Source organism: Silurus aristotelis (assembly GCF_946808225.1).
Source record: "Silurus aristotelis genome assembly, chromosome: 3".
Lineage (NCBI taxonomy): Eukaryota > Metazoa > Chordata > Actinopteri > Siluriformes > Siluridae > Silurus > Silurus aristotelis.
Window position 1 is genome coordinate 35,555,691 of NC_139576.1, and position 23,330 is coordinate 35,579,020.

Genomic DNA, 23,330 nt, shown 5'->3' on the forward strand with positions numbered 1-23,330 from the left:
GAATTAAGCGACAGTCTCATATATTTTTAAGACAGAGCAAATAATACTGTACCTCAAGTAAAAAAACAAACAAACAAACAAACAAAAAAAACCCTTTTAAAATGCACAAAAATGGTATTAATGATCAGCGTTTCTGCTTCTCGAGCTCTTGGCTGCTGCTCGGTCGCTTCAATCCGCATTGGCTGCAGTTTAATATTACAGTTTATATGTTAGTGTATATTTAGGAATGAGTTTATTAGAGGGACGGGGCATGTAGGACGTTTTGGAGACAAAGCGAGGGAGGTGAGATTGAGATGGTTTGGACATGTGCAGAGGAGGGACATGGGGTATATCAGTAGGAGAATGCTGAGGATTGAGTCACCAGGAAGGAGGAAAAGAGAAAGACCAAAGAGGAGGTTTATAGATGTGGTGAGGAAAGACATGCAGGTAGTTGAGTTGAAAGAGGCAGATGTAGAGGACAGGGGGGTATGGAGACGGATGATCCACTGTGGCGACCCCCAATGGAAGAAGCCGAAAGAAGAAGAAGATATGTTACTGTATATTACAGGGGTATACAGACCTGCTGATACAGATGTGTGTTGTCATGATGACCTGGAGAGCATGTTTGTGTATGAAAAAAGTTGCCAAGGTGCAAAAGCTGGTGCAATATGGGTATACATATAAATATTATATATCTTCCTCTTTGGGCTGCTACCTTTAGGGATCGCCAAAGTGAATTATTCGTCTCCAAATCACTCTTAAATCCGTAAACCTCGTCCTTGGCCAGCCTCTTCTCATCCTGCCTGGTGCCTTCATCCTAGGCATCTTTCTACCAATAAACAATAATAGTAGATAGTGGAATTGTGCTTGTTCTGTAGCCTTTGTTTCCACGCTCTTTATTTTTGTCCACGACTTGTAAAAGCCTGAGATTTTTCATTTGGATATGTGTTTTTTTTAAGGAGCTGGCAACCTTGTGAAAGACTAACATTGTCTATAGAAAAGCACAACAAGCCAAAGTTTTGTCTTATCTGCCCGACATGATTTCAGAGGCTTCTTTTATTACATAGCCGACGGAACAAAACCGCTTTTCCGAAGAAAGCTCGGCGTTCCGTCTATCCGATCCTGATTTTTCTGGCAGATTAGAAGCTATCAGAGTTACACGTGTGCACGATCTACAACACCGTACAAGGTGACTCCCGGCTTTGAACTGTGAAAAGGTATTAGCGAGAATTTCCACTACGTTACACTCGCTCATAACGCATTTACTCCCTGTGTAATTGCAACACTGTGACCATTAATCTGCTATCGATTTTACACTTTATCACACTCCTTGAGAACGCACTACTCAAAAGCTGCTGCTGGAATTACAGCAACTTTTACCAGCCTGTGATGTGCCACCGGGGGCCGGGTAGTATTTCTAAAGATAAGGTTTTCTCTCACGTGGGGTTATCTCTGGCTTGATTATCTGATGGGTTGTGGTGTGTCAAAACACGCTAGCCTGAGGCCCTTGGATGATGTCCGAGAAGATGAAATGTCATGATGGCCCGTTATATCTCACGTGAGGACAAAATAACTTCGCTTGCCGCGTCTGTCAAACAAGCATTCAGCTGTGGTCCTGTTGCTCGAGTTTAATTAGAGTGAAAACAGTTCCCAAATGCTTCGCTAAACCCTTCTCAGGCTAGCACTCTTAGTATTTAGCAGAGTCAGAATTTTTGTGCTAATGAAGGGTTTGTAGTACATTTAGCAATCTTTGGGACCGCATTGTTTGTATGACCAAGAGTATCAGACTTATAGAACAGAGGGGAGTTCTCCTACAGCTGGACTTCTGTAGAAAACTTTGACACGTTATGCCGAATTTGTAGAAGAGAGGATTTGCTGTAAAAAGGTTTTGCTCAATAGATTTGAGGGGAAAAATAACCTTTAGCCTACGCTAGTGTGAAAATAGTGATGAACCATTTATTTACTGCTATATGCGAAGACCCACTTGTGAAATTATATAATGGTGGCGTGTAAATCTGTCAGTTACTGGCGAGAGGATGTCTTAAAATTGAAGCCCATATACAATCAAGGTTTTACGGGCCTTTATTCACCCTCTCCTCGGATGTTTTTACTATCACGGTTCTCTATCAACCCGGGTAGAAGAAGCCACTGCATTTTTTTCACGGCCTGCAGAAACGATTCTATCAGAAAATTGGTGCTTGAGGGAGCGCGTGTCAAGGCCACGACACGTTCTTCAGGTTAGGACAGGTTGGGCACCGGCATGTTTTACACCGTATGCATTTTGCTAAGACCATCTCGCAAATTGCTTTATTGGCTTACGTCAGTCGGAGCTCTCCTATCTAACCGAAGCTCCAAGCTCCAAGCTAAGTGCTAGTCCCTGAGCGATGCGTATGTAGCCTGTATTTTCTTTATTCCAAAACTTCAGTTAAAAATGGCTTTAGGTTGTAGGTCTGTAGATTTTATTGCAGAAGACTCAAACGAGCTGGAGACTCACACACCCTTTTGTATTCTGCCTGTAAATTAGCTCCGACATGTTTATGTATAGTGAGATACTGCACTAATATTAGTACCAAGGACCAACCTTGATAGGAAATAGTTTTTTATTTTTTATATATATAGAGTTAGACAGAGCTGAGGATATATGAGAGAGTGAAGATCAATAAAATTGGTTAAGACTCGTTTTTATTTATCTCCAGCAACCGGTTTATTCTGGACAGAGTCTCTGGCACAGAGATATTAATTTAATAGGTGGGAGGAAACTGGAGAATCCTAAAAAAATACACATGGAATTCAAGAAAATGTGCAATAACCCGAGCTCAGGACCAAACCATGGTAAAATTATTTTTTTCGCATAAGACAGAGATGTTAGGAAGCTAGGGTCAAAGCACAGAGGAATAAGGGCTTTGCTTAAGGGCCCCAATATTGGCATCTTGGCGATAACAGGACTTAAACAGAGTGCAGGTCCGTGCCATTTTACAGTGCCCCTGGAGCACAGAGGGTTAAGACCCTTGCTCAAGAGCCCCAAGAGTGCCAGCTTGAACACCTGAACTTCCGATCAGTAACCCAGAGCCTTGGGAGGTCTGATTTTTCCAGCCATTTGTGTTTGTTTCACAAACTGTTTCCACAATGCACACAGTTGTGTAGGACAGCTCTGGATGTGGGAGCATGAAATTTTCCCTACAGAACTGCGAGACCTATCTGTTCCACCATGTGCCCAAAGCCAGCACCTTGAAGATTTGCTTTACATGGGTTGGACTGAAGGATCTCCTGATATAGAGCTCTAAATCCTACTGAACACCTTTGGAATGAACTGGAATGCTGAATTCACATCCAGGGCTCCCCAATTTACATCAATACCTGAATTAGCTTGTGGCTAAATAAACCCAAATATCCACAACCACCTTCCAAAATCTAGTGGAAAATCTTCCCAGAGTTACTGGACCGGCAAATGGGGATGACCTTTTAGATTTGGTTGTATGCAAGTGTAGACAAATCGCTAAAATTAATCTGGAAGGAAAGCGATCCACGTGGCAAAGGGTGGTAGCTCAGTGGTTAAGGCTCTGGGTTACTGATCAAAAGATCAGGATGTTCAAGCCCTCGTTATCGGCGAACTGCCACTCTTGGGGTCCCTGAGCAAGGCCTTTAACCCTCTGTGTTAAAGGGGCACTGTATCATGGCTGACCCTGTGCTCCGACCCCAGTTTTCCTCTGGGATATGCAAAGGAAACAATTTGACTGTGCCGTAACGTATATGTTATCAATAAAAGCACTTTGCCTTATCTTAAATAAATGAAAACAGACTGGTGTCTCTAGACTAATTTGGCCTGATAACAGATATCCACAAACCTCTATGGTCAGCCAGGTCTAGCCGCTGTAACCCAGTTTTTTTCTGGAGCTTAGACTAAATGTAGAGCAAAACATCGAAATGAAAGATGACCGTTTCTTCGGCGAGAGTGTCGACGTTTATGAAAACGGTGCTATTGCAATCGGTTTACATCATACAACATACAGTCGCAATTATTCATAAAGACGCCACAGCAGGCCTCCCCTCTCTGATAGGGTTTCAACTAGGCCAGATATTAAGGCGAGCTCAACGATTCACAACTGCACAGTTGTAGGCAAAGATGTCAGCAAATGACTATTACTCTAAATTCTCAGCTGTGGGGGAGGAAGGAGTGAAAAACAGAGCACTAGCTGAGAGGCGGAACAGAAAAAGAAGAGCAAGGGGGAGGGAATAAAAAAAGTAACAAATCTCCCAAGCTTGCATTATTTCACTTGTAGGAAAAAGAATGAATAGGTGGGTGAGAAGGGAGGCAGAGGCAAGTAACTAACAGAGCCTTGGTGATATTCTGGGGAGGAGAGATTGAGAGAGTGGTGATTAGATAAGGAGGGAAGAAAAGGATAGAAAGCGCGAGATAGCACTGGTTTGGTCCGGAAAGAGGCTACGCCTCGCGAAACACTCGTGATATTCTAGTTCTATCCTTCATAAACATCTGCAGCCACTCCCTCAAGTGCTTCGGCCGTTTATTACAAATCATCTCAGCTATTTGGCAACACAGCGCTTGTTCACTGATCTCACTCCCATTCTGTTGTTTTCTTTTCTTTTCCTTTTTCCATCTGCTTCTCATAGTGACCTTATTGAGAGAAAGATTTTAGGTCTCGGTGCTTAAGAACAGCTGCAGTGCTTTAATTATTGTAATAGCGCTCTAATTTCCAATATATATATATATACACACACTATATGGCAAAAATATTTGGATGGATGACTTTTACAGTCAGATGTGGTTCTTCTGAAAACTGCTACCACAATGTTGGACGCCTGCACTAGTATAGAATAGCTCTGGACGTGGTGGTATGAGATTTTCCCTTAACTTGAAGTATGAGACCCAAACCTGTTTCAGCTTGACAATACCCTTGTGCACAAAGCCAGCTCCATGAAGATATGCTTTAAAAAGGTTGGAGAGCTTTTTGGACTTGCGTTTAGACGGCGTGAGTTCGTATCCCACCCAGTTGCCATTGATCAAGGACCAACTGTTTAGTTGTAAGTCACTCTGGATGAGGGGCATCTCCCAAATGCCTTAAATGTAAATGAGGGGAAATCTTGAGTGGCTCAACTCCTATTGAGTACAAGTTGTAATGCTGATGTCCTCCTTACCCAGCATCAGTACCTTAGTGAAACAACATCTCAGAAGAGTGGAGGTTCTTATAGAAGCAAATGGTGACTAATTGAGGAATGGGACGGTTCTTAAAGCACTTTTGGTCAGGTAACCACAAAAGTTTTGCCCATATATTTTACATTGTGACTGTTAATCTGACTTGTCTCCATCTCCTGGAAATAACCTTCGATGGCTTGTAAATACTGAAGGAACTCAAGCCGGTTTCTCCGAAAGGTCATACTTGCCTGCAGTTTCTTCTCAAATTTCTCCATTCGGGTATGAGATGATTAATGATGGGCCTCCTTTTGTTGTCAGAGTGAGGGATGATCATTTAATTAGGCAAGACGTGATTTCACATATAATACTCTGGAAGCAAATGATTGAGGTAGAGGTAATTAAAGGTAGAGAGGATTTTTTTTCGCTGCGAGTGCTTAATCAAAGCAAAGCTTTTAGACCATCAGGATGGAGAGAACGAGGGGAAAAGAAATGCAAGGCGGGGAAGGAAAGGCGAACTTGAGTCACCTTGAAAGTTAGCGAGATTGAGATCTTTACACAGCGCAGGACCAGAAGTGGCTCACAATTATTGACGAAAATTTTGAGCGAAGAGTTCTTTCATCAACAGACCTTGCAGAGGTGAATTTTCCGAATGAATTCGAAAGCCTCTTTTTAATTTTTTATAAAGTGTATGTGAGTGTGTGAGTGAGCACTTGGCCTTAAAGTCCCTTAGGAATATTTGAGGAAAGAATCTTTATCATCACAGGTACACGGTATTCCCTCAGGCGCTATTCCTCAATTTGATTTTTTTCTCCGCCTCGTTCCCTGCATGGTAATCTGATTTCTAGGTCACCAGATAACTGTATCTATGGCCGAGCGACCTGTGGGTCGTTTGCAATTTCACTTTTCCTAGCGATTTTCTAATCCGTTCCTTGCGCTTGTGCCACACGGAAAGATTAAACATCCGAAGTCCGTGCGATTAGGGCGACCTTGACGGGTGCGGCATCCGGAGGAAAATGAGGAACCTATTTGGTTACGGTCGACATCCGAGTGACAAATGAAAGCTCCCGGGATGAATAGGTGATTTTGTTGTTGCTAAAAAGTAAACGCCTCTCGTTTCGAATGGTACACACGTAATTACACGAGGGTACTCCGGAGCGGTTCAGTTGAGGGTCAGCGGCATCGAGTGGAGTGCCAGGGTTAAGACTGGAATATTAATAAGGGCATCAGAGCTAATTTGTTGTGACACCTTGGTCTTAATGTCTTTGGATGAAGTCAAATTATTTTGAAAGCATCATCTATTAAATCTTCTACTCACGCAATACAATATAGAGGTTGTTTATTTTACACGTTAAGACGACAAGATTCATAAGTGCTTTCTGAGCATCCCATTTCACATTTAGTACCTTATCCAGATCGGCTTACATTTATCTCAGTTATACAGCTGAGCAATTGAGGGGTGAGGGCCTTGCTCAAAGGCCCAACAGTTTGGTAATCAGTCGTCCAACTGCGCTACCTCTTTTCTCTTCTTATTTGCTTTTTAGGGAAGTGGTAGCTCAGTCAACAAGATGATCAAAAAGTCATTGGTTCAAATTCCAACACCACCACCAAGCTGCCAGTCCTGCCAGGTCTGGGGTGCAGTCAGCATTCAAGTTCATCCCACTAGGATGGAGGTCAGAGCTCTATTGAAGGAGATCTTCCACTTCAACTCCATGTAAACCATATCTTTATGGAGGAAAGTCATTGGTTAAAATCCCAACACCACCACCAGACTGCCACTCCTGCCAGGTCTGGGGCGTAGTCAGCATTCCAGTTCATCCCACTAGGTCAGAGATCTCCAGAAGGAGATCTTCCACTTCAACAAAATGTGAACCTTATCTTTATGGATTTGAACCAATGACTTTCTTTTCTAATTTTGTGCACAGGGGTGTCATTATGCTGGAACAGTTTTGGGTTCCCACTTTAAGTGAAAATGTAATGAACATCCAAAGACATTTATGCATTTAAGGGCCTTAAACTTTGTGGAAACAGTTTGAGGAAGAACCACATATGGCTGGAAATGTTCTCAATGTGCATATACAGTTTTTTAATTCACGAGCAATAGTTTCTAAGATGAATTGCAGCACAAGAAGGCTGAGGCACACACACGCACACACCAATAGCGAAGAGACAATGCTATCAAAAGAGACAAAGCCACGTGCCGACATCCTCTTGAGGCTGTTTTGAGTTTGAGAACTCATCATGACCATGTTCATTTCAAGTGCGCGAGGGACCGAGGGGCTGTTCAGGAAGATTCTGGAGACGACACAGGCACATGCACATCTTTCGTCGCCGTCTCACGTCAGATTAGCAAGTCAGTTGGAAAGGCACTTCTTTGCAAACACATTTTCCCCTTTCTCCCCTCTCATCTCTCTGTGGCTTTCGCAGTTGATTTCTTCAGACAATTGCCCTCTTCTCTTTCTCCCCCTCCCTTCCCTACACATCCCTCAACACATCTCCCCCCCTTTTCTCTCTCCATCCCTCTCCACTGCCCGAGGTCACGTGTTTGGGAAATTCGTAGCTGAAGTGAAAACGGTGCTGCTATCTCACCTAGCCATATGTCCCCGTGTCTAGCCTCGACAGAGTTTTCGCTCCTCTCAGTCCCTCAGGTTCAGATTGAAGGATCTGTATGTGCCGCATAAAAAAAGCGTTTAAAAAAGCTAGGCAGAAGACTGTTCGGGCAGGCAGAAGCTCTCGTGATGAGGTCAGGTGACTTTTAGCTCGGCGTTGTCAAGTGCCAAACGATACGAACAACGCACAATTGTCTTTGTGGAATCGCTATTTTTTTCCACCAATTGCTTTCGTAATAATATCACATCGCCTCATGTGGTACTTACAATTGGTTAATAGGAAGTTCTCCTAGGATTAATTACCACCCCAGACTTATGTGGCTTTTGGGCAATTCAGAGTTTCTTAGGGAGAACGTCATTGTCCGATCAAATCGAGTTTATCGACTCTGCCTTCCTCTCCATTAATCTCCGTGTGTCTTACACATACTCCAGCCACTGTTCGCACAATCCTAATCCCTTGATATCTTATTTTAAAGTTCAGATAAAAATAAAGGTCTGTCCGAACAACAAACTAATAATCTGCAGTGTTCTCAGATATCCATCACTGAGCCTCCAGAAGTGTCTTCTGTGTTCATCAGATTAAGTCTGACCCAGTATATGCTTAGACCTACTTTTAAACCTCAATATACATTATATGGGGAAAAGTACCACCTGACCAATGGATGTTTGTCAATTATCTATTTCTGTCCTTCTCCATATTTATTTTCTTTATTTCATTACCCTTAACCCAAATAATCTTTAATCTTCAATCCCATTCCATATTTACTCTCCATTTGCTCTTAAGAGGTCCATAGGCCCATAGGGTTGAGGTCAGAGCTCTATAGTAGGCCACTCAAGACCTACCACTCCAAGAAGATCCATGTATTCATGGAGCTGGCTTCGTGTATAGGAATACTGGCATGCTGGAACAGGTTTCGGCCTCCTAGTTTAAATAGGGAAAATTTCATGCTACCACATCCAAAGATATTGAATGTCAGATGTTTGTGATGGTCTTCAGAAAGATTTTAGAAAGTATCCTGGTCTCCTGAAAGTCTTCTGAGAAATGTTCTGGTCTTCTGAAGGTCTTCATAAGGTCTTTAGAAAGTCTTCTGGCTTCAAGGTTAATCAATAAAGTCACTTTACAGACATTCAACAGTCCACATTCCTGGACATGATATTTATCTGATTGTCGATTTGTGATATTTTGAATCTAAACGCGAACGATACGAACGTTTCTTCCTAACCTTAACGCGCCATCATGCAGAAGGATTTTTACCAGTCTCTTCCTCAAAGAAGAATGATGTCACTGAAAATGTTCCATCTTTCTAATTGGTTTAAATACACATGTGCGGTGAAAAGAAAGCGAACTCCGAGTGGTGTCCTCGCGGAACGAGAACGAACCAATTAGCGTCGTGGGTGGGCCAAGAGATGAAACGTGATCGATTGGATTTTCGAAACGCAATTAGACAACCGGTGCAAAGTACAAGCACTTCATTATCTACGCCATCGTGCTGACAAAAGCTAAAATGAATCATCTCTCTGCCTTCCCTTTACCACGACCACCCCTCCCCCACTTCTCCAGACTGTTTGGTCTATGAAGCATGCAGCAACAGGCAAACAATATGCCTTATTAAGCATGCTAGCAGTACCAGAGAATGCAAAAGAGATTACGGATAATCAATCAACATAGTTAATGCGGGGGGAAAAAAGTCTAGAAACGAGTGCTTTTCTTTTTCCAAACACACAAACACACACACAACTTTGGTCATCTTTCCTTAGACTGGCTATACTCTGGCACATCCTCACTGCCTGCGCTTATGCATGTGAACATTTCATATCAAATTCACTGCTGGATTTTGTGCAAAGACAAAGCAAATTACGCCATCGCACGCCACCTGCCTGAGCAAACCAGCAGGTCTGCACTTCCACGAGAGCTTTTTCATCTTACATCTTTATTAGATGACTTGAATATGAGCATATTAACCAGACAAGATAAATCAACACAATTTGTCCTGCTGGGCTACTCTTATGAGGCACGCAGCATGAAACACACACACACACACACACACACACACACACACACCACACACACTCCATACACTCCGCACACTCCACACAAACATCTCCAACCCTTAAGTTTCTATCTCAGTTTCATCCTTTTCCAAGAAATAAGAGTACAGGGGGGTCATTTATGCTTTTCACTTAGTTTTTTTCCCCTCTCAAGCTTTCCGACTCGTCTTTTTTCTTAACATCGATTTTCCCGTCCATGCTTTTTCTCGCACTTCCTCTGCAGAGCAAACCCTCTCTTCTCACCTCAGCTTTCTCCGATTCTGTCTATCTTTCTTGCAATTTATTTTGGGAAGAAATATAATCACCTAAATCACCGGGGTTTAGGAAGAAAAAAGGCTTCATGGACCACAATAAAAGACGTCGTACGAACGTCTTTAGCGCAAATACGGTAATGACTATACAACTGCCATTGTTTTGTCTGGTCATAAACCGCGATTACGATACGATACGGTCCTCATAATCCCACAATACTCTATTTATTTATTTTTTTATTACATTTGTATCATTCTCTATTCAAAATGGCTACGCTTCCGGTTCCTGCATCCATTAATCCAATTGTTCTGCATAAATCCGTTGACATACACTCCTCGAAACGCGAACGAAATACAACTAACTGGGTGATTGTAGCCCTAATAGATCACATAAGAAGAAGCCACTCAGTCGTTGCTACTTAATGTGAACCGACGACGCGTCATTACGCACCGAGCATCGTTTCATTAACAGAATCAATGAAACGATTAAAATGGACGAATCGAAGAACGAGAATAAAGAGGGAATAATAAAGCAAGAAAGACACGTGATGGGGATTTGATCACGGTTACGCGAGCGTTATTTTCGAGCGTAGTTTGATGTTCTCCGTAATAATCTTCAGATTTCTGACAATTAGAGAGAAGTGCGACGAGAAAAGCGGAATCTTGTGCACAGCAGATCCCTGAATCCAGATTATTATTAGTTTATTTGAATATTTACTGCATTGGTCAAAAGTTTGTGGACACCTTTTCCTATAATTGGTATGCGTTTTTTTTTTTTGCTGACCAACCTTAATTAAACAATACTCTTCTGAGAAGATGTTCTACTAGATTTTATGGAGATTTGTGCTCTTCCAGGTATAAGGGTCTATGTAAATCTAGGGTTTATTTCAGGTACTTATGTAGATTAGGTGAGGAAATCTGGGGTGCAGTCAGGGTTCAAATTCTTCCCCTAGAGTTCAGATCAGAGCTCTGTAGATGTCATGGTTGGGTAGGAGTGGAACTTCCACTCCTACCCAACCATGGAGATGGCTCAGGTGTCTTATTATGGTGGAACAGGGTTGGAAATTTTATATTACAACATCCAAAGACATCGTGTACAGAACAGACAATCCTTATTACCTACATTCTCCTGATTCTTTTCTTTCCTGATTTTTTTTTCCCTCATAATTGTCCTTTCCATTAAAAACAATGCAGATAATTAAGCCAGGATACACGGCTCTGAAATTTCTTCTTGTGACACTGCAGGATTTGGGGGATCAGATACGTATGCTTCATCTAGGATCTTGCACCTCAGGTAAAAGATCATGTAATGTGCATGCACATAGTTTTTTTTATCCATAGAAACATCATTGCTAGTGATAAAAATCATGTCAGATAAACAGTGCAGCATATTCACAGTACACTCTACATCCTGGAGTGTTATACTGCATACTGCATATGTATGAATCCTGACAGAAGTGCGAGAGATGTGTCAGAGATTCTTCTCTACCAGGGAACCTTTTCTTTGCATTTCCATATTCGTTTCTTCCTAAGCTCAGGCTTCGCCCCGTGTCCTGACGTTGCCTTGTTACCCGACTGTGTTCACCTGTATTGTGTTTTGCATCAATTCGGTCGTCTGTAGTAGAGTATTTTTAAACGTTTATCATGAACTGGTGATGTTATACATGAAGCTAATATTTGATGTTTCATGTTCCAATGAAATGAACAGGGCCAATGAAATGAAGTTAGCATCTAACCAGAAGTGCAAAATTGGCCTATTTACAATAAATAGCAGTATGTCAACTGAGGTTATGGAGTCCATATGTACAATATGTACAAGGGTGAGAGTGATTAATTGCTCCAGAAGGTGCAGTAGGTAATAAAATATGGTGAATATATTAATATACAGTATAACTTGGCAAAGAAGATACCATGCTTAAATAACATGAAATACATATGTACATATATGAATGTTTGTATGATGACAGTATATACAGTATATATATATATGGGTAGATTATACAGTTACGGATGGTGTAGAAATGAATAGTGGATGCTATGCAGTTTACATGTGGAGAACATGCCAAATTCATTGTAGACCTGTTGGTTAATTGGTGCAAGAAATCCTGAACCAACATGGCTACTATTCCATAATTCAACACCATGTAATTGCGTCTGGACCTGAAGCGGACGTCTGAGCTCTGTATGCGTTATCTTTCATGTAACGGCCTGCCCAGTCACCGCATCTAAATCCTAACGAACTGCTCTGGGATAAACAAGAAAGAGAGAAATCGCCAACTACTGAACTTTGGTGAGTTTTACAAGAGGCACAGCTAAATATTTCAGCTGAACGTTTGGAGAAACAGACTGCCCAGACACCGAGAGTGCAAAAAGCGGTTATTCATGCTAAGGAAGATTTTTTTTTTTAATGGAAATAAAGGGGAACATCTGGAAATTTCTATCACTGCTTAGCCAAAGTGAACCTTCATACCGTTACATGGCCTTTTTTTGGTCCATTTTGTTATGGAAAACAAAAGCATGCGTCTCTCAGAAACCATTCTAGACCATATAGGTTTCGACAGGCACATGTGCTTTGATTCATCTCGTCAATACTACAGTGAATAATCTCGACCTCCAGTGAAGTAATAAAGCCAATGAAACTGCTTTCTCTCGAGGCTTTGATCATAAAGCAGGTGACTCGATTAAACGAACTGCACGAATACAATTAGTGGTCATATTAGCGTTGGCCAAATTGTTTCTAGAGATCCTTAACGATCATCCTTGCCTCTTTTTTTATTCGATATGTAATAAATAAAAAAGTTATAGGGATTATTGATTATTAAAAATGCATACCGCTAGATAAAAATGCTGAATTCTTCTTTTTTTTTGTATGTCACACAAGCCTCCGGGTCTCTCGAGACCAAATTTACATTTCAACTCCACCCGTAGGTTTTGCCCTCATTAGGCCTTCTATATTTATTCCACTATTTGCCGTGTCGCTTTCTGATCATTGTTGCCTTAATAAGCCTTTCTCCGTTTGATCCCCCCCCCCCCCACTCTCCGCAACCCCTTTTGATCGTACGCCGACCTAGATATTATGCTTTTATATTTTGATTTCCGATTGCACGCTGTCTCGTCCCTGCCGGGTTTCAGCCCCTGCTGTCTGTAACCGATGTTAAATTTACGGCTCGGATAATGGCAGCCTCGTGTGCACGCATTTCGCCTCCCACGTGCCGTTACGTTTTTCTTTTCCGCGGTAGCTGCGAACAGATTGCTCCGGAACTCCTTTTTTTGCCAATTGACTATGGTAATGAGTATGTATATGAGTAATTAGTTGCCTTTTGAAAAACCCCTGGAGTCCGTCACACTGCTCTTCTATTAATTATTGGATACTATTTTCACATTCATCATTGTCGAAGTGGAAAGTAAAGAAGAAATTGGGTTAGGCGTTAAGCTTTTTAGCTACAGATCTTCGGCCGTACGTGGTATTATTTATTTACAAGAATGCAGCCCTCATATATTATGATTACGGCTAATAGAATTTATGCTAAACGATGTATTCGCTATCGATTTTTGTCGTTTCGGTCGTTCCGCAGATGCATTTGAAGCTACAGGGTTATAGTGTGACGAAAAAACCCCCCAAAAAAGTTAAAGAAATTGCATTAAAAGTCCAAACTGTAAAACTCAGCTTTTAAGCAATGCAGCCAACCAGGCTTGAAATAACAGCACCCGATGTGATTGCTTTACCAATCGCTTTTATGGTCTTTACCCAGTCTGCCTCCTGAAACCCCTCTCTCCTGCAGCGGCATACCGGTTGGCCGCCGTGCTGCACGTGTGTTTTCCCCTTTACTATCCAATCAACCGTTGAAATGTCACCACAGGAAGTCATCAATTAGCATTGAGCCCAGCTCTTTCCCCCGTCCTCTCTATCTCCGGGGACCGAAACAGCCAAAGGTGGTGCAACTTTTTTTTTTTTTAACGCCTATTTAAACATCACTATGCAAACAAGCAGCAGGTGACCACCTTTTTTGAGCTCCTCTGGAAATTGGTGTCAGCTACCAGTTTCTGAACACATGACTGGGTCTGTAACCCTGAAACCACCTTGATGCCTTGTCAGGTTTTTTTTTGGTGTTTTTTTTACGCACAGTGGGAGGCAAATAATGCTGCATTTTTTTTTCTTTTTTTGACATTTCTTGGAGAAGTAGTACTGATTTGAGGACCAGATCAAGTCTGAAAAGTTCTAAAGCTTCTTGTGTTGGTTGTTTTCTGAGTATCGATGGTGCGGGTTTGTTTTGTTTGTTGCTCTGGAGCTGTATACATTTCAAGTTGAATGAATAAATGAATAAATAAATAATTTATTATAAATAAGGTTCATCTGGTTTAAATAATGGATTTAATAAATTTACAAATCTTTTGATCACGTTTCGGTCACTTGAGTCTTCTGACATCTTGACAAGAAGCATTTGTGTATCCATGTGCTCATAAGTTCCTGTTTGGACGTACCCAGGGCTTGAGGGAATAACAGAAAGAGGAAAGAGGAAAAAAAACCAAAAGATTGCTGAGAGAATGTCAAAGCTGAGTAAACAGAGCTTCAGTGTTGTTAGGTTCTTGTATTCGTCGCTGGGGGTCAAGATCGGTGTTGGATCTCCTTCAAAGCGTCGGCACATCATGCACATATTAAGTATAAGAATCCGCCGTGTTGGACTGCTACAGCATGCCCGTGCACAGAAAAATATCCTTATTACCCCCAGAACCTACAGAATTCACCCTGGGATCTTCTGATACCCTGTGATAATCGTAAAATATCACCGAAATATGAAGCAGACCGCGGTTCTCGTCCTGGAGAGCTAGTTCTCTGGGGGATTTTTGTTTTGCTTTTGTTTTGTTGTGAAATCACCCATGCCTGAATTCATTCATCAAGTAATTGACTGGGCTCGCCTAAATCTGTTGAGGCGGTTCCCTGTTGTTTATCACAGGAAAAGCACACAATTATGCTTAATGTTGTTCAGCTCTACACAAATAGCCTACAGGGAAATGTTACATAATGCCAATGAAACTGGTGTATATATATATATATATATATAGTTCCCTGGTGGTCTAGTGGATATATATATATATATGCAGTCAGTGTGAAAAATTTCTTCCAAAGCTGTTCAGTAGGGTTGAGGGTCAGAACTCTATAGCAGGAGATCTTCCACACCAACCTACCATCATGCTGGAACAGGTTTGGATCTCCTATTTCAAGTCAAGAGACACTTACATCCAAACTTACATCCATTTATACAATTGTGTGCCTCCAGATTTTTGGTAACAGCTTGAGGAGGAAGAAGAAGGACATGTGTTTGCTTGTCACATGTTTCATTACAGCACAGTGAAATTCTTTCTTCGCATATCCCAGCGATGTTAGGAAGCTGGAGTCAGAGCAGCTATGTTACAGCACTGATGGTCTGGGGCCATGCTCAAGGGCCCAAAAGTGGAAGTTAGTCAATAGAGGGGCTTGAATCTCTGAGTCTTAACCACTGAGGTGCTACTTCCCAAAAAGAACCACATATGTTTAGAAAAGTCAGGTGTCTTGTCTCGTGGAGGAACGTTGTTTCTTTTCACTGTAATGTATTAAATTTATACAGTTCAAATGACACAGCCAATCTTTGTGTGTGTGTGTGTGTGTGTGTGTGTGTGTGTGTGTGTGTGTGTGTGTGTGTTAGTTAGTGTCAATGAAATGCACTTAGCATTTAACTAGAAGTGCAAATAGCAATTAATATGAATAAATCTAATATAAATATATAAATATGCAAATATACAATAAACACATCTAGGCTTATCACCCAATCAGTCTGAGAACGTCAATGATCCAGACGTTTTATATATATATATTTCATTGTAAAGCTAAAAAAAAAAAAAACATGGATTCTTCACCACATTTAATAGATGAGAAGTTTTTGCGGTGATGTAATACATGGCAACCATAACCCCAGGATTCTCAGCAGGTATTAGAGCCTCGTGTTCACCACACTCGCCTGCTGGCATTCCATGTTTCCTGCAGTTCTCCTCACTTCCTTCCTCCTCCCTAATCAGAGGGAGCCCTCGCTGTGCAGGTCTTATACCGCTCCATAACCCGCACTTACACACTACCGCTCGGTGCGCACGAACAATTTACAACATTCAGTGCAAATGTAGAGGAATTGGCGTCATTGTCACGGAGTATTGACGAAAATTATTTGATTTAATTTTACTCCTTGATAAAAGTCGACGGCCGAATCTATTGATGAAGGGCTGAAAGCCGGTGAAGTTCTTTTAGAACTCTTAAAAAGTAAATTCAGGTCAGGAGTTTCAGACATGTACACGGGTTTATTTGCTGACCCTGAAATGCAGCCAGGTCTTTCAAATGTCATACATTCATAAGAGAGAAATAGTGAGAAAGAGTGTGAGAGAAAAAGTAAGAGAGAGACTCAAAGTGTTCACAGTCTGTGCAAGGCCCCTGAATGCATTAAATCCACAAAACTCCATGCTCACCTGCATTTCCGAGCCCAGATACAGTTACGTTCGGTTCCATTCCCATCGAGTCGGCCCTCAGAAGCATGGGAGGAAATGTCTGTGAGAGAGATTGAAGGGGACAGCTGAGAAAAAGAGAGAGAGAGTGGGTGATTAGAAATGATATGGTGTCTGTTGAGGGAGTGTGTGTGTGTGTGTGTGTGTGTGTGTGTGTGTGTGTGTGTGTGTGTGTGTTGCTTCACTTGGATCTTGAATCACAATGGAGACAGAGGGAGGAGACAGAGATGGCTGAAGTCTTCAACTTTTTTTTCTTTAGTCCAAGAGGAATGCACAATTATGTCATTAGAAACCTTGCATCTGTTCTTTCACAATGGAATCTATCTATCTATCTATCTATCTATCTATCTATCTATCTATCTATCTATCTATCTATCTATCTATCTATCTATCTGTCTGTCTGTCTGTCTGTCTGTCTGTCTGTCTGTCTGTCTGTCTGTCTGTCACCAACACAATAGTCTTACCCAGGTCTGTCTGTCTGTCTGTCTGTCTGTCTGTCTGTCTGTCTGTCTGTCTGTCTGTCACCAACACAATAGTCTTACCCAGGTCTGTCTGTCTGTCTGTCTCTGTCTGTCTGTCTGTCTGTCTGTCTGTCTGTCTGTCTGTCTGTCTGTCTGTCTATCTATCTATCTATCTATCTATCTATCTATCTATCTATCTATCTATCTATCTATCTATCTATCTATCTATCTATCTATCTATCTATCTGTCTGTCTGTCTGTCTGTCTGTCTGTCTGTCCCTCTGTCTGTCCCTCTGTCTGTCCCTCTGTCTGTCACCAACACAATAGTCTTACCCAGACCTGTCTGTCTGTCTGTCTGTCTGTCTGTCTGTCTGTCTGTCTGTCTGTCTGTCTGTCTGTCTGTCTGTCTGTCTGTCTGTCTGTCTGTCTGTTAAGCTAGCATTATTTCTCTTTAGTTCCTCCTTTTTTCTCTATGAACCCACTTGCAATTAACTCACTTTGCTCTAGATTTGATCAACTTATAACTCAATTTCTGCTTTAGGGAATTAAAAACTTTTTTCCCCCTTTATAAGGCAGTATTTACAAACTAACTTTCACCCTCAGGGATGCCACGAATTGCAATAATTAGTTTGTCATTCTTAATATACTGCTAATTATTCCATTGGTCTTAAAAGAGAAAAAGAATCTCGGTCCTTTGTCTTTGGTTCGACCTTGAGATGAGTCCTGCTGGCGAATAAACGGCAGGAAGACGAGAGAACGGAAACGAAGACTGACGTAACGCCTTATCACGCTCGCTCCACCTCTGTTATTTGCTTTCCGTCAAAAAAAAAAAAAAAAAAAAAAAGCCAATTCAAGGTTGTCCGACCTGCTACCTGTTCGACTCGTACGCGTTCGCTCTCGTACAAAACAGGCGTCGATATCTAGACATTTACTAGCGAACTGTGAAATTGCTTGGTGAGTAATTGCGCCAAAGACACGCTTCAGAGTTATTTCAGGCTTTTTTTTTTGGTGGATTATTTATTTATTTATATATTTATTTTCCAATACAATTCCAATATGTTGTCTCTCGGGTGAAAATAAATTTTTATTTGCTCAGCAGTCAAACTGGGGTCTTTATATATATTTATATAACAAAAAAAAAACAGACCAATAAATATGATAAACATGTCATTTTATTGACGATTAAGACAAAATGATTAGGACAGCTGGCCTTTCTGATCATATCTGACTCTTTTGTCTAACCTCCCCCTTAAAGACAGAGGCACACAATTGTGTATGTGTCAGGCGTAAGTGAGCGAGGCGGAAGCCGAGGCACAGCAAACAGACTTTAATGCACACTAAACAAAAAGCAAACGTAGAGAACATAGAGCACACTATACATAGAGCAGAGTCCAAACACAAACAATAACGGACAACGGAGTGGTGTGAGTGAGGCGTTTAAATAGCTTTGAGGGTGATGAGGAACAGGTGTGTGGAATCAGTATGATGGCGAAGCGCTCCGGGCGGGCGGGGCGCGCACCGGAGAAGAAGCAGGGTGATCCCTGACAGTATGATGCCTGTGAATGTGGGAACATCCAATTTTCCCTTCACTTAAACTAAACCTCTTCCAGCAAGACAATGCTCCTGAACATGGGTTGACTTGGAAGAGCTCCTTTTAAACACCTTCGAATTGAATTCTTTCAAAATGTTCGGCTTAATGAGCACAAATTTCCACAAGATCTAGAGCAACATCCTCCCAGAAGAGCGGAGGTTCTCATAACAGCAAACGGGGACTCAATGAAGAATGGGATGTTCACAAAGCACATAGGGTCAGGTGTCCACAAACTTTTGATAATCCAATGCATTACAAATATTTTAGAGATTCATGATTAAAGATGCTTCATAAGCATATTCTTCAGTTAAAAAAAAAAGGGGTCCGGATTGAGGTTCTGGTTTACTATCCTTCTGAGGACCTTCCACTGAGGTCAGTATAAATGCTGATAATGAATGTTACGTCTTTCAGTGTTTTTTTATAGCTGGGAAATTAGTTGGCCATGAAGATGATATAAAAGCACGGCCATATACACAAACTTAAACACACATAACCACATACCAACACACACACATTTTTTGCTAGAACAAAGAATGTCCGTAATTCTTCCTGTTTGCTGAAATTGAATCAGCGTTAGAACGAATGTGCCGACGTGCCAGAAATGTGCCGCGTGTCGACGGTAAATCTCCATCTGGTGAACGTTTCGTTTGACTGCTGACTAAATGTGCACATATATTCACCCAATTCAAAGGCTTTGAGTCCATAGTAATGCCTTTCGGTCTAAACAATTACCCAAACAAAAATAAATCTATTTTTGATAATCAATATGAATACGCTGCTGTTGTTCAGCGAGAAACAGTAAACGAATCATTTCCAGTGGTGGACAGGAAGGAAGTGAATTTAATTCGTTGCTGTATTTAAGTAGCTTTTTCATGTATCTGTATTTTACTAAATTTCTGTTTGGGGAGACTTTTACTTTTATCTTCACTATATTTCAATGCACATTTTACTCAACTACATTTTGCCAAATCAGTCGTTCCTTTTTATTAATGAGGATAAAACCAAACGCGCACCAAGTCACCAATCAGGATCGAGCGCTCGCTCCGGTTTAAACTCGTTCTGATCGGCGCTCGGCGTATCCACTGATCACCAACATACAGTTCAGCATCAGTTCAACATCAAGCAGAACATTTACAGATGAAGAAACTCCTGATTTGAACTTGTGGGTTTTTTTCAGAAGTAGCTGAAAAGAAGGTGATCATTTGAATGAATATTAATCAATGTTTGACTAATTAATATGATTTAATATCATAGATAAGCATGCTAAAAGTTATAGTCTTATGACAAAAATGATAATGGGGACATTATAGCCATAATAAATCATAGTTCTTTGGATACTTAAGTAGATTTATTCAATTGAAAGCACTTTTACTTTTACTGGAGTCACATTTTACTGCGTGCATCTCTACTTTAACTACTTTTTTCTTTCCAAAACCGTGCACTTCCATGACATAGGATGCTTTTTGATCATCTCTATCTCATATCTGTACTCTATCTCATTCTACTTTTAGTTGCCATTTTTTTTATATTAGAATCTCCACAAATCGCCACAAAATCTACTCAAGCGTCTTCCCTGAAGAATAGAGGATATTATAACAGTAAATTGGGACTAATTTGATTTTTGGGATGTTCAAAAGGCCCATGAATGTTCTGGTCAGGTGTCCACAAGCGTTTGTCCATGTAGTGTATTACAAAATATTTGATATACATCTAGAAACATAGGAAGTTCTTCATCAGGTAAGGAACAAGGTCGACCGGTTCAGTCAAACCCACTGGGAAAACAAAACTAAACAAATGACGTTGAAGCATCTCAGGAATGAGGCAGGAAATATTTCCGCAATGTGCAGCGGTGGAGATAATACACTGGGCATGTTTTTATGACGTTTGTCGTGACTGAGTGAACTGATAGTCGAATTTAAAGTGCTGGGAAATGCGTTGTACAGATTCCTGAAAAACGAACGCAGTGCTGTTGTGTAGGTTGGAGGTGTAGATGACTGACCAAGTTTAATAACAGCTCTGACTTTGTTACTATTCAGCTTATTTCATGCTTTAAGTTCATACATACAAACACACAAACACATGTATATACATATACAGTATATGCAAACCCACATACACACACACACACGCACACACATATGCATATATACGCACACAATAACATATACATATACATATACAGTATACACACACACACACACACACACACACACACACACATATATATATATCCTTCATAAACACACACACACACACACACACACACACACACACACACACACACACACACACACACACACACACACAAACATAGACAGTATGCAGTATACACACACAAACACATGCATATACTGTACACACACACACACACACACACACACACACACACACACATACACACACATAAGTATATATCCTTCATAATCACACACACACACACACACACACACACACACACACACACACACACACACACACACACACATATACGTATATATCCTTCATAATCACACACACACACACACACACACACACACACACACACACACACACACACACACACACACACACACACACATGTACTGTGTCCTTCCATGAGTATGTGCGTGCAAGATGTGTGTGTTTTTGTATCCACTTCTCCACCACACACACACACACACACACACACACACACACACACACACACACACACACACACACACACACATACACACACTATTTGCCAAACCCTGAGGCACAAAACTCTTTCTGGACTTTCAGTTCCTCTCCTAATTTTCTCTTTTCTTTTTATCTTTACGCTTCAAAAAACTTAACACAAACAAAAGCTTGGTGTGTGTGTGTGTGTGTGTGTGTGTGTGTGTGTGTGTGTGTGTGTGTGTGTGTGTGTGTGTGTGTGTGTGTTAAATAAAAATTAAATCTCCAGAGAATATGCAGTGAACGATGTCAGCAGTGGAGCAGTAGAGCAGGGCAGTAGTATATACACACGAAATCTACACAACCAGCTTTCTGACTGATCAGGGACTCGAGGTCTGCGTTCCAAGGACTAACATACGTTTGGTCCCGTAAGTAAAGTAATCAGGACCAGAATGAGTACAAGAGCAAATAAAAATGTCCAGCTTACCAACTTTCCCTGGGTTGCCTTGCAACAAGTTGTGTGTGAGCAATCTCACAAACACCTCCTCCTCCTCCTCCTCCTCCTCTTGCACAGGAAATGCTTCCTTAGACAGCTGGGAACGTTGGGAAGTGACTTTTCCTGGCTCAGCGAAGGAGAAAAGGACACTGCTTTCTCAAGTCCTGATAATCTCATATACTCGATAACCTTCTTCTACTGGTGTGTCTGATGAACTTTCGTGTGTGTGTGTGTGTGTGTGTGTGTGTGTGTGTGTGTGTGTGTGTGTGTGTGTGTGTGTGTGTGTTTTGGCGTTCTGTTTCCTCCTCCACCCCTGAATTATTCCCTTATGAACCATCTGTGCTGCTTTTTCGACCCTCCCCCTGGCCGTGTAAATAACCCACAGCTGTTGTCAGTACAGGGTCTGGGATAAATAGTGAACGGCGAAGAGGTACAGGAACACTGAGATACACTAACTACTGCAAATAAATAAATACGCAAACAAACAAATAAATATGTAAGTATATAAATAAATATCTAAGTTTGTAAGTAAGTACATTAGTATGTAAGCATGAAAGTAAGTAAATTAATAAGTGAGTAAATAAATAAATATCTAAGTATATAAGTAAGTAAATAAGTATGTAAGTAAATGAATAAAAAAGTATATAAGTAAGTAAATAAATAAGTATATAAGTAAGTAAATAAATAAACAAATAACTATGTATTTAAGTAAGTAAATAAGTATGTAAGTTAGTAAGTAAGTAAATAAATATGTAAGTAAGTAAATCAATATAAAAGTATGTAAGTAAAAAAATAAGTATGTAAGTGAGTAAGTAAGTAAATAAATCAGTATATATGTAAGTAAGTAAGTAAGTAAGTAAGTAAGTAAGTAAGTAAGTAAATATGTATTTAAGTAAGTAAGTAAATAAATAAGTATATAAGTAATATTTAAGTAAGTAAGTAAATAAGTATGAAAGTATGTAAGTAAATGAATAAATAAGTATGTAAGTGAGTAGTAAGTAAGTAAGTAAATAAATAAATAACTATGTATTTAAGTAAGTAAATAAGTATGTAAGTATGTAAGTAAGTGAATAAATAAGTATATACGTAAGTAAGTAAATAAATAAATATATAAGTAATATTTAAGTAAGTAAGTAAGTAAGTAAGTATGTAAGTATGTAAGTAAATGAATAAATAAGTATGTAAGTGAGTAGTAAGTAAGTAAGTAAGTAAGTAAGTAAGTAAGTAAGTAAGTAAGTAAATAAATAAATAACTATGTATTTAAGTAAGTAAATAAGTATGTAAGTATGTAAGTAAGTGAATAAATAAGTATATACGTAAGTAAGTAAATAAATAAATATATAAGTAATATTTAAGTAAGTAAGTAAATAAGTATGAAAGTATGTAAGTAAATGAATAAATAAGTATGTAAGTGAGTAGTAAGTAAGTAAGTAAGTAAGTAAATAAATAAATAAATAACTATGTATTTAAGTAAGTAAATAAGTATGTAAGTATGTAAGTAAGTGAATAAATAAGTATATAAGTAAGTAAGTAAGTAAGTAAATAAGTATATAAGAAATATTTAAGTAAGTAAATAAGTATGA

General features: G+C 40.3%; 1 protein-coding gene across 2 annotated transcripts in view; it reads right to left on the minus strand.

Moving 5' to 3' along the window:
- gypc (glycophorin C (Gerbich blood group)) overlaps positions 1-22,030 on the minus strand; it is a 29,841-nt gene extending 7,811 nt beyond the window's left edge. Inside the window, exons 1-2 of one of the 2 annotated variants that reach the window (XM_083537275.1) lie at positions 21,739-22,030; positions 16,530-16,633 (exon numbers count right to left, since the gene is read on the minus strand). In XM_083537275.1, the coding sequence (XP_083393401.1) occupies positions 16,530-16,596 (67 nt within the window). In that variant the 5' untranslated portion in view covers positions 16,597-16,633; positions 21,739-22,030. The remainder of the gene's footprint in view (positions 1-16,529; positions 16,634-21,738) is intronic. The other variant, XM_083537274.1, reaches the window with a different exon arrangement.
- Positions 22,031-23,330: the final 1,300 nt, after the last annotated feature.